We start from the raw sequence: 16,938 nt of genomic DNA, 5'->3' as shown, positions 1-16,938 counted from the left end.
TCACCTCCATGTTAGGGAGGGAGAGGAGGTGGGAGGCTCAGGTATAGGGGATGTGTAAGAAGTAAGCCGTCCACTAGCTCGCCATCTTTCCGGGCTCCTCCACTCTCTGAAGGCTCTGGGTCACCAAGTGCTGGTGGGTAACAACTACAGATTCCCCGCGACTGTTTCCCTTGGGGTTATCCCTATACCCCTCATACCTTCTCAGGGCAGACTGTGTATTCTCTTTTCTACCCTGTTACTCTAATAAAATATGTAAGGGATGCTCTGGAGGTTTCCTGCATAACCACAGGGGACTGACATACAGCCCACCCCATGTTAAATGAGTGACCATTAAAAAGTCCCATGAGAAAAAAAGGAGGCTGACTAGATAACCTGATGCTTGGGGCAACCTGCTCTGGAGTTTCCCAATCTAGTTCCCCCTGACATTACTCCACTTATCACCTCTAACAGGCCCTTCCTGGCTGTTCTGGCTACAAAGACTCCCCACCCATCATGGCAACGTGCATGTCTTCTCCTGGGATCCAGGGTTCCTTTATGACAATGGCACTGGCAGTATCTACTTGTCCTTTAAAACCCGATCTTTCTTGCCTGGATACTGGTGTAATGGTAGCAATACTTAGCGTCTGGCAATGATTCAGGAGGAAGAGTTCACAGAGAAAACTTAGAAAGTCTTGTGAGAATTTTCTTAAACCCTAAGAAAGGTTTGTCATGATCATCTAGTTTGTAGAAACTAGTGCTGTTACCCTAACCCCTTGTCTAGAGAATCCCTGCTTTCTGCCAAACCTTGAAATGGCCACATGGGGCCAAAAGTAGTAATAAGAATAACTGCTTCTATTATTCAATATAATAACATCAATATCAATATATAAGTGCCTTACCTGGATCATCTCATTCCATCCCTGCCATCACCCCTAAGAAGAATTAGATAATATTTTCCTGGAATTTATAAGTGGCGAAACTGAGGCTCATAGGAGATGAATGACCTGCTCGAGATCTACTGGGCTGGTTAATTGCAGGCTTAGAACCAAACCAAAGTCTTTCTGACCAGAGTCCAAGCTCTTCACCCAGGATTGAATCATCTCACTGTGAACAAAGGTGCACCTGTCTTCCACATGTTAGGGATGAAATAGGCCTTTAGAACTGTAAAAAAAGCCAGTGAAATAATTCCATTTTTACCATACCTCCCCTAAGAGATCTTACAAGAATTTGCATGAATTCCAGGTAACCTGAGGCACATTATTTATCTGTGATGCGAGAGGCAATCGTGACCCACTAGGGGTCTCAGTACATCCTCGCTGCATCCGTGTTAACGTCTCCTTGAAAACCCCAAAGTTCCCAATCACTTATTCTGCGGAGAAACGCGGGTTGGCCCTTTGAAGCTGAAGTATAAAGCTCATCCTGGGCTCTTTTCTTCCCAGTCCTTGGGACAGGCTAGTGGGAAACCTTCTGAGGCTCCAAAACCCCGATGAATCCAGAGACACCATTTTTCTTTAATTGGTGGAAGCCGATCCGTGTTGTTCAAAGGCGTGTCAGAGCCTGCAGCATGAGCATTGTGCCCCAAGATTTAGCCCGTTTCATCACCCTTCATTAGGATGCAGAGGGGAGACCCCGGCACCGTCAACTGGGCCAGAGGAACAAAGGCAACATGGAAACTGGAGCGGGGCAATGAATCCCTCGCTCTCCACTTTTTCAAAACAAGATTCCGACCGTTTACTCAAGAACTTATTTTGTCCTCGTGTTCCATACAAAGAAACAGGAAATTTCAGAGGGAAAGAAAGGGGCCCCAGTTTCTTACACGGTGGCCCAGGGAGGTTGGGGTCACGGAGGGTGCTGGCAGGAGGTTAGCTTGGCCCCAAAGCCGAGGAGGGGCCACTCCCCTCTTTTTGTTCTCAGAGGAGTTCACCTGGGAGCAGGGGAAGGTTGCTGCTCCTTGTAAAACAATTTGAGAAGGCTGGGGTAGCCGTCCTTGAAGTTTGTCCTCGGGGCTCTTGCACCCTCTCCCTAACCGAACAGGGCAAACCTGTGTTGACAGTATCTTATTCTTCATCTACGACAACACAAAACCTGAACGAGACCTCTCCCCTCAGACCCACAGAATTCCTTCTAAAATAAATCCGTTTCCAGCTTGACAAGAATAGATCCTGGCTTCTGACCTGCAAGTTCTGATTCTTAGTTTGAGGACTGGCATTTAAAATGGTTCATCTTGTAAAATCTGGTAAAACCTTTTGGTGGCCATGTTGACAACAGCTCTCCAAAGTTTAAATACGTGTACGCTTTGGACTAACAGTTCAACATCTAGGAATTTGTCTTACAAAAATAGCTCTACATGTGAGCAAAGAAACATGTTAGGCTATTCATTGCAGCTTTCTTCATAATAGTAAAAATATTAAACGTGATATCAAGTCCATATTAAGGGGTGGAGTGATTATATGATTGTATAGACACCCATACAACGGAGTTCTGAGCAGTCATTTCTTTCCCCCATGAGGGAGACCAACAAGGAATGACCTGGAAAAAATATCTATGATATGAGCACGGAAAACAGAAAGTTGAAAAATTGTATGTATACTTTAATCCACTTTTGTTCAAAACAGGGTTTCTCAACCTTGGCACTACTGATCTTTGGGCCAGATAACTCTTTGTGGTGGAGGCTGTCCTGTGTATTGTAGGATGGCAGCATCCCTGGCCTCTACCCACCAAATGTCAGTAGCACTCTCCTCCCTTGCTATTATGACAACCAATAAAGTTTCCAGTTTGCCAAAAGTCCACTGGGGGTGGGAGCAGGGGACAAAATCTCCCCCAGCTGAAAACATATAGACAACCTAGGTTTGCATGTCATAGAAGAAGTTTGGAAGGATACTCACCTAGTTGTTAACAGTGGTTCCCCTTGGAACCGGGATTGGTCAGGGAAAACAATGTTCTCTTTTTATTTTATATACCTCTGTACTGTTTGATTGTTTTTACAAGTACATATTTCTTCTGTAGTTTAGTAGAAAATCTATTTCTATTCCACTCCCACTCACCGACATACACAGACACAAAGAAGATAAAGAGAATAGCTCATATCAAGAGACGGTCAATCGGGACTCTAGAAAAGAGAGACAGGTGGGCTTTACCTGGGAAGGGAAGCCCTCCGGGAGGACTTGATAATGAGACAGGATGGTAACCACAGCTCATCGATCCATCATCTGGAGTCTCATCAAGCCGGGTGGTGAGAATGGTGTCAGAGAGATTGTGAACAACGTGGGAAATGAGGAATTCTGGCCTCTGGTTTTCAATTTGACCGAGATCAGGGTCTTGCACCCTGTACTTCAAATCCTTCATTTGCTTAAAGGATCATCTACCTTTCCACAAAACCTTTAGGAGAGCAATGCATTAAAGCAGCAACTATGAAGTGGTTCCCCCTCATCAGATTTGGTACTACATAAACAAAAGATGCAATTCTTATTAATACTGGCTTTGGCATTTTTTTTTTTTTTTTTTTTTTTTTTGCGGTACGCGGGCCTCTCACTGTTGTGGCCTCTCCCATTGCGGAGCACAGGCTCCGGACGCGCAGGCTCAGCAGCCATGGCTCACGGGCCCAGCTGCTCTGCAGCATGTGGGATCTTCCCAGACCGGGGCACGAACCCATGTCCCCTGCATCGGCAGACGGACTTTCAACCACTGCACCACCAGGGAAGCCCGGCTTTGGCGCTCTTAAAGCCATTTTTTAAAAACATATGCCAAGTCCAATCTGGACAATTTAGAATTTGGAGAATCCCAGAATGCTTCAGTTTCTTATTAATTTTGAAAGAATTTCCTCCAGGGAGGTTTGTTCGGTTTTTTGATATACTCATGAGAAAAACAATAAAGTAAAGTTTTTTTTTCTTTTCATTTTCTAGATGATAGACTGCTCAGGAAAAATGGTTAACATTTGTTCAGAAATTACAAGGTAAACTGCCACAGCCAACTGTGATCATTCCCTCACTGAGTTAGTTGGAATTCATGCTGAATTTCCTAAAAGGAAAAACAGACCTAAATCTTACAGAAAATAATCAAACATTTGGTCCCCTACATTGATGCTAGCAAATGGCATATCAGATATCCACCACCAATATCTTCACCCAGTCACAGCTACAGGGTACTAAGGAAATCACGGTTTTTGAACAACATTTTGTAAAGTAGCTAGGAAGAATTCTCTTGACCATCTGTACTGATGTTTTGAGACGGAAAGTGATTTGAGACCAAAAGTGATTTGAGACAGGTTTTGAACCAAGCTAGGAATCAGTTCATAATGACATATTTTACGTGTTTTTCGTCGTGGTTAATTGTTTTGTTTTGTTTTGGTATTTTGCTGGATAGAATAACAATGATGAGAAGTCGGGGTTTTTTGGCTCAAAAGCTACTCATAAATATTTTACTCAAAACTTTTGGACCAATTTCCTTCCCCCCCTCCAACCCCCCTCCATGATTTGATCCAGCTTCTTAAAGGCATTTTGACTAATTTGGTGATGTTTTAACTTCACTCCAATTTTACCTTTATTTATCAAAGCTCTAATATCGTACAGTTAGTTTACCAAGAATTTAAGCCTTCCTTTTTTGTTCCCCCTCTGCATCTAAAGGGTAGAGCTCAGGATTTGCCATTGTCAAGACTCCAGAATCACTCCATATACAAATTCTTGAAACAAAGGGAAAGCAGCATTTCTCTTCTCTACCTTGCACACAACCCAGTGAACTTAAACGAGGCAGGAACCACAAAGCAGAACATCATTTTCTACGAATCTGGCATAATCACACTCAGGTCAGCTGTGCCGCCCCAAAGCAAGGAGTGCTTTGAGTAGAATGAAATGTACACTCAAGGACACGCTACCGAAACTGGCTTCTGTCTATGTTGTTTGCAAGGCAAGTTCATGAAATTAATTGAAAAAATGCATGAACTTTATAGAATGCTGTCAGACCAGGCCCCTTATATATAGGATGACCCCAAAGTTACCTGTGCACGCTAGTTAGAAGCGATGGTAGCAAACACTGCTGGTGCTCTGTCCTCGGATGCCCTTTATCTTCTCTCCCCCGCCCAGTCTACACTGTTTTACTTCCAATGGCCTGCACCTACCAACTCTTCCACTGCTCAAGGGTTATTGGAACCACTCTGGCACACAGCGTAGAAACTTAAGCATGTCCTGCTCGCCCAAGGCAGCCCTTAGCCAATCACCGATTGCAGTTGGGCTATGAAAGCCCAGCTGCCTTGCATTAAAGCCAGGACACAGTCTGAGATGTACTTCACATTCCAGAGTCCATTGCCTGTTAACAGTAAGGCTGGGATTTTGCCTGAAATCATGACTCTGCTTGGCTTCCTTCCCTCCTGGCCCAGCTTCCCCACTCCCTTACCAGCTTCGCCTGGGGGCATGTCCACACACATCCGCATGTCAGGATTTGCTTCAGGGGAACCCTGCCTAGGTCATTAGCTGCCCTCCTTGGCTTTCCCCACATTTTGATTCTTCTTGTTCTTCCAAACGTCTCATTCCATGTTGACAGCTGCAGTTTGTGGTACCTGTTTTAAGTCTCAAACTTCTGTTAGGACACACACAGGGTCTCGGTTACCAGAGACCCTTGATAGGTGATTCCTAGTCAGAGTGTGTATTTTAAGTTCCTCTCTGCCAATGGCACAGTCCTGGGTACTGCACCACTGGGCTGGATGTCACCTGATGCTGCCGTGGGCAGCGGTCAGCATTTGTACCCTTCCCCAGGGCAATGGATTTGCCCCATCAGATACATGTTCTAGTTTCTCTCCTCTGGCAAAAGTCTGAGTCTAATATCGGAGAAGAGTCATGATCTGCCTTTCAAGAACATGAATTAGAAACTTCTACCTGCTTCTGAGTGAGTTATTCCTTTGTGTTTGTTTCTTCTTATTTCTGCTGTTTGGTTGAACCAGGGTTAATGAGGGCTACTGTAACTGAACAGGACCCTATGGACCCTTCCCGGGACAGACTCCCCCCCCCATATCCTCCGCTGTAGCTCCTCTCTGAAGTACCTAGATAATAGTATCTGGTGCACATTTCCTGGGTTGTTTTACAGATGCTGAAACCACCACCAAGTGGAAGAAATTAACTACTTGATGATCATGGGCATGTAGCTCCCAGACCTACTGGCACCTAAGGACTGATAATGTTTATCCCTCTGACGCCACTCTGTTACCTCACCATCAACTGATCAGAGAATTGTACACGAGCTGATCACATACCCTGTGACCCGCCCTCCCTCACCTGGCCTTTAAAAATGCTTTGCTGAAACCCTTCGGGGACTTCTGGCTTTTCCTAGCCCTAGCTGTCCTGGACTCCTTGTAGGGTGCCCACGATAAATGCCGCACTTTCCTTCACCACAACCCGGTGTCAGTAGATTGGCTTCACTGCACGTGGGCGAGCAGACCTACGTTTGGTTCGGTAATACTACTATGGTTCTGCTTCTGACTTGTGTCTGAGAGTGTGGGTGACTCAATGGGACAGCCAGGATACAGCTCAGGCAGGAGGTGGGACTTGAGTGGTGACAGCAGAAGGGGAGCCATCCTAGAGAACGATGTGTGGAATTCCATAGCTGGCATGACTCCAAAATTTGGATCCTGGGATGGACAGGGAGTTCAGACTCTGGGCCCCAGGTGGGCGTATGATGGTGGCTTTCTACCGTTGACACTTTCTCACTGTGTTTGAGCTCGGAATGTTATTCAAGGCCACTGAAGGCGTTATCTTTTTGAGAGGTATCTGCAGCAGTTGAGGACAAAACTGGGTGGTTCCAGAGATCCTGACTCAAAGGTAGCCCAGCCCATTGAGTGAGATCCACTCAATGGCAAAGCCCACATTATCCACCATCTTGGAGGGACCACGGTAGACAGCAGGGAACGACGCCCCCGGCAAGCTCCCCAAACCCTCTCCATGCCAGCCCCACGTGACACCTTAACTCCCACTCTGGAGGCAAACTCACGATTTTCACAGCGCTGCCCGGTGTAGCCTGCCAGGCAGGCGCACTTGTAAGATCCGGTGTTGTCAAGAAGGCAACTGCCGTCATGGAAACACGGCGCCGAGGAACAGGCTGTAAGAGAAAAGGCAACTTCTCTCAGGGCCCCGGGCAGTGAGTCTGTTTCTTCAAGCCTCCGGTCTTTCACTTGTTCGTCAGTCTTCCTGCAATTTTTTAACTCCTTTTATCGATATCATGTTACCATTGTTTGAGGTTGCCTAAAACAGCTGCTCATTAATCAAATGCTGCTGATGTTATCTGATGTTTTCCAAGGTCCCAGAAGTATGCTCCAGACACTTAAGAGTCTGAGACAACACACACAGGCGCACCACACAATTAAAGCGGAGGCGGGCTTCACCCCTTCCTGTAGGCGCTCCGTGGGAGACAGCAGCCTTGGGTAATAGATCATCGTTTTTTCCAAGGAAGCTCAGTATCCGGGATACTGGGGGAAAGGAACCGGAAGATGATCTTCATGACACTAGTGAAAGTGCACTCAAGAAGTTTCAGACACGCATTCTGTAAACAGTAGTCCCTTGAGATACTGAGAGTTAAGATCTCAGATAGGGTGGGGAAATGCTACTGGTGTTAAATGATAATTAACCAGATTCTCTACTGCAGAACTTCTCCGAACACTCCACATTCTGAGGTGCCTTGTGAATTTCTAAGAATGTACATAACGTCCCACCTTTCACAGGCTTATCTGACCTGAGAGACTGCATTTTAGAGTGTCCTGGGGACTATTTTTCTACAGAGAACACTTTGGGAAACACTAGTCTGCTTGTTACCCACCAATTCCACATTCATTTACCCTGGTGTAGAAATATATCACTTGGTCAAGTTCAACAAACCCAAATCGAGTGTTTGCTCTGTGTAAGGCACTAGAGGGATACAAAGTTGAACAGGAGCTCCCACTCACCAGATCAGAGCCTTTGGAAGAAGAGTAGGCAGTGACTATAAACTGAAGCATGATTCAGTTAGTGTCAGAAAAGAGAGAAAGTGCTAGAAGACATTCAGAAAAAGGCAAAGCCACAGCCCATCAGAACAAGGGAAAAGGCTTAACAGGGGAGGAGAAATCCGATAGGGCCTCGAAGGGTGGGACTTGATGGGCAGGAGTTGGGAGGTGGGTTTAGTCAGAGGGAGTAACTTGAGCACAGGCAGGACGCTTCGGGTGTTTGAGGAACGGGAAGAGCTCTGTCTGACTGTTTGACAATGGAGACCAGAGTTTCCAGAGTTCTCCAGGGGAGGTTGAAGAAGAGACCCCCCTAACTCTCCCCTCAGTCACAGGGTCACAAGCTGGCGAGCCACTGCTGCCCCCAACTGCTGACTGCCATAAACACCCCCAGATGTATCTCAGCCTCAGCTGGTAGGGCGTCACCGAGGGGCAAGGATTCAGCCACAGGCCGACCGCACCACAGCAGCAAAGCTTCTAGAACTCCCAGGCTCTGAGCAGCTGCAGAGGAGACTGACATCCCGGAAGGAGGCAGTCACACAGGAGCAACTGCCTAGAGCTCCTGTGGGACCATTCTCCGCGCGAGGAGGCTGGGGAGGGTGGGCTGTCTGCTGGTCTTGCTGAAAGGACAGGGCGGATGCCACGACTGCCCGCCTCCCTTCCTGAGACTTCTGTATCACACCTTCCATAAGGAAGCTATAATGGTCAATTGCAATTTTTAAAATTCAGTATTAAAATAATAGAACTTCCTTCTCGAGTTTATTTTGTAAAACCTGATGCAATCCAATCTCTGAGGACTGAGCACTTTGTTCATTCTGGCCAAATCCTACTTCCTAAATGAACAGGACAGGAGGTGAAGTCAGACTCAGAGTTACTCATAAAGTATGTGGCATTTCCTATGTTGTTTAAGACTTTGAACACCTATTTGAAAGATGACAAAGGGAGGCTCAGGGCATTCCTGGGGCAAGGCGGCTACTGAGGGCTTCCTCTGTACCAGACACAGTGCTAAGCTCTTCATCTGTTCTGTCTTCCAGCACCTCCTTAACGGAGCAGGATCTAGGGTTATGTCCTTATTCCCTGATTAGGAACATGAGGCCCAGAGAAGTAGAACTTGTCCAAGCCACACGGCTTAATCTGCTAGGGACCAAAGCTAATGCTCTTAACCATGACAGCCCCTAACAGAAGCTCTAGAGCCAAACTGTACAGATCCCTGGTTCCATCCCCAGAGCTGTGCAACAACAGACAAATTACCTGGTCTCTCTGTGCTGCAGCATCTAAACAGGGGAGTTAATAATGCTTAGCTCTGGTCCTAGTGAGCGTTTCTGAAATATCCCTTGCCATTGCTCTCTACCTTCTTTTTTTTTTTTTTGCGGTACGCGGGGCTCTCACTGTTGTGGCCTCTCCCATTGCAGAGCACAGGCTCCGGACGCGCAGGCTCAGCGGCCACAGCTCACGGGCCCAGCCGCTCCGCGGCATGTGGGATCTTCCCGGACCGGGGCACGAACCCGTGTCCCCTGCATCGGCAGGCGGACTCTCAACCGCTGCGCCACCAGGGAAGCTCCTCTCTACCTTCTTAATGTGCAGGTTGCTTCTGAGAACCCAGCACGCTGGGTTTTAACAAGGCTGGGCAGGGAGAAGGGGGGTGCACAGAAAGGAACGTTTGTCTGGAGCACAGCCATAAAATGCGCCATTCGTCTCCCTGGCCTTTACCTGTGATCTCCTCAAAGACGGCATGGAAGCCGTCAAAGTTCTTGGAGCCATCTGAGTGGAAGAGGACGTGGAGCGAGGAACCCGAGCTTCGGATGGGAGCCGGCCGCTCGTTGCCACAGAAACGCCTGATGATCTGACTGTCGCTGCTGTCCCCGTCACGGACCTCGACATAGTCATACTGGCACATGTAGTCAAACTCCAGGCTCAACATGACAATCCTGTGGGTGGAGAGGGTGACAGCAGGAAACAGCTGGGCCCCAGATAGTCCTTACACCCCTGGGCAAGTTCAAGGCCAGATGAGAAACAGGTCTCTTGAAGAGTGGTGTCATTGGCCTGATGTGATAGGACAATGGTCCTGGAGGACTTGAGGTCAGATACGTTTCTTTTAATGTGTGTAGGTAGGTATTCTGTGTGCAGGTGTGTGTACGCACACGCCCAGGCGAGGGGAGTCCCTTCGGAGAATCTCTGCACACACTGGCTGTCCTTCCAGGAGCACTTCTCCTCCCAGGCTGCGTGCCTGGTTCTTTCCTATCCTCGGGTCTCAGCTTAAATATTCTCTCCTCAAAGAGGCTTCCCTGACAACTCTTTCTAAAGGAGAGCCATTGTTTTCTTCATAATGCGTAGCTACATTTTAATTTCTCATATTTATCTCCTTGACTTTGTGAGTGTGTGCGCATGCCTGTCTCCTCCCCTTGACTGCAAATTCCTCGAGGGTAGAGTGTGACACCTGTCTTATTCCACCACTGTTTGCTGAGTGCCTAACGCAGTGCATGGCGCATAGAGACTAAACAAATATTGCTGAATAGATGACAATGGATACTCTATCGTAATTTTACAACTGGAGAGTGGAAAAGAGTATGTTGTCTTGCAAGACCAAGTAAAGGAAAAAACTCTCTGCACGCTCTTCTGTCTGACGGAAGGATCAGAAGATAATTATTCTCTTGGTAACAATTCTTGCCCCAAAGAGTAGAAAAAGTAGCACCATATCAAAATTTCAGAATTGAAAGAGATCTGATATATCTGTGATACCTTAAAGGGGTCTTAGGTTTGGAAACACTGGGGTGCAGCAGATCAAAAAAGCAGAAGGTAACCTTAAGCTCCCATTTCCAAGAGATAAGAAAAGAGGCAGTCACATCCCAGGGCAAGAGAGGAAAAGACATTTTTTAGAAGATTCCCAAGGGAATGCCTAAGTATCAAGTTCACAAAATGTACGTCAGTTTCTTGCCCCTCACAGTTTGGAGAAGTTAGGCACAGACAGAAGAGCTCAGAACTACAACCTGAAAAGCTGGGAGCTGGGCTATTTCTACCACCTTGGGTAAAAACTTCAAGAGCCAGAGTTAGAGAGCAATCAGGATACTCTAAATGCTCTTAAAGGTCTTACTGAAAAAGAAACCCAATCACTGAGTATACTTAGTGTTTATTTTTCAAAGATGTTTATCACAAAATCTTTTGCTAGGGAGTGTACCGTCCTGTTAATCATACTTTGTGAAACATGCTGTAGCATGTAAGGATCTGACTTCTCATCCAGATGCCACTACCAACTCACTGTGAGCCTTGAGCAATCACTTCCTTCTCTGGGCTTTGGTATCTTAGTCTAAAAAGGGTAGGAGGGGGGACAAGGCCACCACCCAACAGAGATCACAGCTTTTTCTGAAACTGAAACATGAGACATTGCAACCTGTATTTACATTCATTCATTTGTTCACTTATTCAACACATTTGTGGCAGGTCTGCACTGTGTCAGACGCTGTTCTAGGTGCTGAAAGTACAGCAGTGTTCCAAGTAGACACAGTGCCCGCCCTCATGGAGTTCGGATCTGGGGGACAGACAATAAGCAAGGAAACCAGAAAACAAAGGAATTGTTGGCAATAGAGACAGTGGATGGACTTGAGATTATTTTACAAGTAAGGAGGTAGATTTTGTGATGACCTGGCTGTGGGAGGTGATGGAAAAGGGGGGCATCAGGGAGGACTGCCAGCTTTTGGGCTGAACACTAGGCTTCAGAGTATTTATGTCCTTATTATTATCCCTGGCCAGCAGGTCCAGGTTTGACTGGAAGGAAAGAAATCTACATATTTCCAATCCTTCCTAGGGCCCTTTCCCGGGCAGGTGATGTGCTTCTCAATCCTTCCACCATTTTGGACTTTTGTTTGGCGGGGTTAGGGGGAGGGGATTTATTTTGTATCCTGTATCTCCTGAGAAGCTCTTCAGAGGCCCCTGAGGGGACCACTGGTCCTGGTCCCTGAGCTGCTGAAAAATTAACATGTGGCATTTAACACCTGCCATTATCATCCTGCCAGACCCAGCCTGGAGCCCATTCAGCAGAACTGTGTGGCCCCTCACTTCCTCCTTGAGTTAACCTTCCTCTGGGAAAGTCCACTTAAAGAAGCTTACTCCTAACCCCAGGACCTGGGGGAGCAAGAAGACCAGCCACTAAGCACAGCTTTGATGAGAAGGATTGAGAAGGGGACCTGATTTCCTGGCTCTTTCCCAAGCGGGTATCGTGTTGCCCCTCCTGAAGGACAGAACACCATGGAGGAGCCAGCTGGCATGTGGTAACCTCCAGGTGCATTGATCCACCCAGAAAACACCTACTGAAAGCCTGTGCCCTAGAAGATTAGAGATTTCCATCACCACCAACCTCCCCACTGGTTAGAAAAGGGAAGAGCTAGGTGGACAATGTCTCTAGATGTCCCAGGGGAGAGTGGGCCACTCTGCTTCCCTAGAGAGGAAGAGCAGAGGTGCTTGCCAGGGGAGAGAAGATACACTGGAAGCAGGGAGCACTTCTTTCAACTTTATTTATGCAACAAGAATCCACCAAGCTGGGAATGTGAATTGGTACAGCCACTATGGAGAACAGTATGGAGGTTCCTTAAAAAACTACAAATAGAACTACCATATGACCCAGCAATCCCACTACTGGGCATATACCCTGAGAAAACCATAATTCAAAAAGAGTCATGTACCAAAATGTTCATTGCAGCTCTATTTACAATAGTCCGGAGATGGAAACAACCTAAGTGCCCATCATCGGATGAATGGATAAAGAAGATGTGGCACATATATACAATGGAATATTACTCAGCCATAAAAAGAAATGAAATTGAGCTATTTGTAATGAGGCGGATAGACCTAGAGTCTGTCATACAGAGTGAAGTAAGTCAGAAAGAGAAAGACAAATACCATATGCTAACACATATATATGGAATTTAAGAAAAAAAAATGTCATGAAGAACCTAGGGGTAAGACAGGAATAAAGACACAGACCTACTAGAGAACGGACTTGAGGATATGGGGAGGGGGAAGGGTAAGCTGTGACAAAGCGAGAGAGAGGCATGGACATATATACACTACCAAACATAAGGTAGATAGCTAGTGGGAAGCAGCTGCATAGCACAGGGAGATCAGCTTGGTGCTTTGTGACTGCCTGGAGGGGTGGGATAGGGAGGGTGGGAGGGAGGGAGACGCAAGAGGGAAGAGATATGGGAACATATGTATAACTGATTCACTTTGTTATAAAGCAGAAACTAACACACCATTGTAAAGCAATTATACCCCAATAAAGATGTTAAAAAAGAATCCACCAAGCACCTGTGGTGTGTACCGGGTCCTGTTTCAGGCACCTGGATGCAGCAGTGAGGAGGTCTCACAAAACAGGATGCACTCGTGTTATTTATCTATACTTACAATAAACCTGGGTCTATACTTTGGACTGTGGCATAAATGAGTCACATTTGTGAGGACCCCAAAGCTCTATAAGAAGAATCAGCTTATCTTCCACGCATGTGAAATAATCAGTTTATTGGCTGCAGGGGCGGTGGCTGTCTTCTGAGAACAGCAATGAAAGGAGCTGTGATGAGCATGAACCCCAGCCTAGAGGGCAAATCCCTTAAAGGCTAGACCTGGCCTTATTTCTTCCCTTCCCTCCCATAGAGTCTAGTCCGGTACTGAGTGAATAGGAAGGCTTGGTCAGGATCTGGGGGTTGGGGGATAGATTGCTCTCGGTGTCCTGCTGTGTTGGTATTAACCTTGGGTCACCGTCACCTGAGCCTCACTGTCGTGGGGCAGTGAGTGACAAACATCTAATTGACTATAGCTTTACCCAGGCCTTAGCCCACAAAATCACTGAGAGGTAAAGATTCTAATATACATTTTCTGCTTTTAAAAATGAAGTTCTGATGATAAGCCCTTGGTCACTAGGATCCAGGACCTTTGGCCCTGTTACTGTGTTTCGTAATTTTACAACTTTGGTCCTGTTACTGTGTTTTGTAATTTTACAACAACAATTCTGACCCCAGCCCCTTACCTTAGCTGGATGATAAACCCAGGTTTGGCGTGAATGGTCCATTCGCAGTGAGCATTCAGGGGGTAGCTCTCCAACAAAATCTGACCCTTCGGGACTCGTAGAACCTGGCCACATCCTAAGAAGAGAAGATTGGGGAATGGAAATTGGAGTCAACAGGAAAGAGATGGTAAAAGGTCGCAAAGCCTCTGAGCTCATCCCACACCCTTGAGAACAGAATGGAGAAGGATATTTCTACTTCTCAGGCACCTGGCAACGTGCTAGGCAATCGGCAGTGAACTGTTAGTTCATCTGATCCACCCAACAGCTTGAGAAGAGAAGTAGTACCCTTCCAGTTTTCCAGATGGAAAAATAGATAACCAGAGATTAAATAAATAACTTGTCTAGCTACTAAGTGACAAAGCAGAGATTTAAACCTGTGTCTGGACGTAAAGTCCAAGCCACTCTCTCCCCTGCCTCTCTAAGACGGCCGCATGCCAGCCTGCTGCTGCCACCTTACCAGGCTCAGAAAGCAGGCCCTCCCCGCAGCTCTACATGGGACACTGTGGCCTTTGTCCGGAGTCTAAATCTGCATAAGACCCTTTGGTCTGTGTTCCCTGCACATTTGCTACCCCACAAATATAACCCCAAAGCAACTCCTTCCTGACCCCCCTCCATCCATTTAGAAAATGTATGTATTAATTTGTTCTGTGAGCAACTATGTGATAAACACCTGCAGGGGGACATGAACTCCAACCATTTGGACTGGATTAGTGGTTTTCAATTTTTTTCTACCTCCCAAGCCCCTTTTTTTTTCAGACAAACTCTTATGAAGACCACCGATTTAATTTTTAAAAATGGATCCAAGAGGGGCTCCTGGTTGAAGCAGAAGCTGGGGCCCCAAGCCCTCCACTCTCACTATCACCTTGGTCTCCTGAGTTACCTCCAAGGAATCCCCAAGATTTGAAAACCACGGAACAGAGTCTTCATTAAATTATATCATATCTTCTAGTGTTAAGCAGAGATGTGTAAGATGCACCTTAGTTTTACGAAAGAGTTTGGGGGAAATGTCTTGAATTGGTGTTATAGAAAAAAATGTTATCTGGGTCATGTAAATAAACTATATTTTCTACCAGAGTTGGCAAACTATGATCCATGGGCCAAATCCGGCTTCCTGCCTGTTTTTTAAATAAAGTTTTATTGGAACAGAGCCACACCCATTTTTAATGCATTGTCTAAGGTCAGTTTCCAGCTATAATGGCAGAGTTGAGTAGCTGCAAAAAGAGACAGGAGAATCCACAGAAATGAAAATATTTACCATCTGCCCCTTTACAGAAAAAGTGTATTTAACCCTGTTCTACACAGAACCCAGTTTAACCTCATAAATTCTGGACATGCGGTTATCTTCAATAACCCCCCCAAATAAATTCTCATTGCTCAAAAGAAAAATATGAACATCAGTGGATGGTGTCTCATGGCAGGATGATGTTAGTAATATTTCTACAGTGTTAGGAATACAGCCCAAACTCTGCTTTTGACAAGCTGTGAGGTCTGAAGCTTGTGACTTTTGCAAAACTGAGTGCTAGGCAGCATGAGTCATCTCATCATTAGGGTGTTTATTGCTGCTGCCCAGCACCACATGGGAAACATCTTCCACCACTTTCCATGTGGGGCTCCTGTCTGGGCCAGGCCTCCATTCTCTCTCTCTGCAATTCCAGCCTCCTCACATCCATCCTTGTCTCCCAACTTTCCATTCTCCACGTAGCAGCCAAAGCCACCTTTAAATAAATAAATTAGATCACATTACTCTCTCGACTCGACCCTCCAGAGGCTGGCCACTGTGCCTCCCCTTCCCACAGCATCCACGGCCCTGCCTCACGGACCGCCCAGCCCTGCCCTCTGCCCGGTTTCTACCACCACCCATCTGGTCTTCATGCAGCTCCAGCCACACGGCCTCCTTTCTGTCCCAGCTCCAAGCCTTGCATCCACTGCTCCCTTAACCTACAAGGTTCATCTTCTTCCACATCTCCTTCCTTTGGGAATTAAGCTCAACTGCTGCTTCTTCAAAGAGAACTTCCTGGACCACCCAGCTAAAATGGACCTTCACGTCTCTACAGTCACTGCCTTTTACTCGATTTTGTTTTCTTCATAACACACATCACTATCGGAAATTATCTAGCTTATCTGCTTACTCCCTTTGGTAGAGCTGGGACTTCTCTAGCTTGTACACCTAGAATGGAAACTGGCATATAACAGGTGCTCAAAAAAGAGCTGTTGAATGAATGAATGATGATATTGTGACAGGCCAGGGACTGGCTAAGAGACTTACACAAATTCTCTTGTTTAATCTTCACAAGAAACCTGGGAGAACGATATTCATTTCCCCAGTCCCCAGACAGGAACACTAAGGATGGGAGAAGTTAGGTGACTTCCCCACAGCTGGATGGCCAGGAAGTCGGAAGACTGCAGACGACTGTTCTAACTGCCGAGCAGTGGTTACGACGGGACTCCCGAGTCCCGCTGTCATTGGTTTGAGTCTCAGCCTTAGCGTCACGGGGCTGCGTGGCCTTGGGCAAGTTTCTTCATCTCGCAGAACCTCACTAGACCGGAGCCAAATGGGAGTAACTAGCACTTACTTCATACGTTTTGTGAGACTTGAATCGGATTACGCACATGGGAAGCAGTGAGCAGAAAACTCAGCAAATGTTAGCTGTTGCTACTTGGTGGCAGAGTGGGGATTTGAACTTGGATCTGTCTAGTACCAAGGCTGGGTCTCTGCTAGTGCATTAAACTGTCGTAGGGTTTCCTGACCCAGCCTTCTCCCACTCGGTTTTGAAGCAGCAGGATTTTTCCACCACCACCCGTCCCCCGAATACATTGAATCTCTGCCCCAGCCCCCAACTTCTGGAAGAGCACGTGCCTTCTGCCTGCATACCTCACACTCCTCATGGCCCCCATCCGCCCATCTGCTGCCCGGCTACGGAAGTGATACATTGGGTGTGAGAGACAA

The 16,938-nt window shown here is 46.7% G+C and overlaps 1 protein-coding gene across 4 annotated transcripts in view; it reads right to left on the bottom strand.

Annotated features, from left to right (window-relative positions):
* PAMR1 (peptidase domain containing associated with muscle regeneration 1) overlaps positions 1–16,938 on the bottom strand; it is a 164,538-nt gene that overhangs the window by 18,591 nt on the left and 129,009 nt on the right. For all 4 annotated transcript variants that reach the window (XM_067749392.1, XM_067749393.1, XM_067749391.1 and 1 more), the window contains 3 exons: positions 13,953–14,067; positions 9,647–9,864; positions 6,955–7,062 (listed from right to left, as the gene is read on the bottom strand). In XM_067749392.1, the coding sequence (XP_067605493.1) occupies positions 6,955–7,062; positions 9,647–9,864; positions 13,953–14,067 (441 nt within the window). The remainder of the gene's footprint in view (positions 1–6,954; positions 7,063–9,646; positions 9,865–13,952; positions 14,068–16,938) is intronic.

Source organism: Pseudorca crassidens, chromosome 9 (genome assembly GCF_039906515.1).
Source record: "Pseudorca crassidens isolate mPseCra1 chromosome 9, mPseCra1.hap1, whole genome shotgun sequence".
NCBI lineage: Eukaryota > Metazoa > Chordata > Mammalia > Artiodactyla > Delphinidae > Pseudorca > Pseudorca crassidens.
The sequence above is the reverse complement of the archived record's forward strand: the minus strand, read 5'-3'. Positions and strand labels throughout refer to the sequence as shown.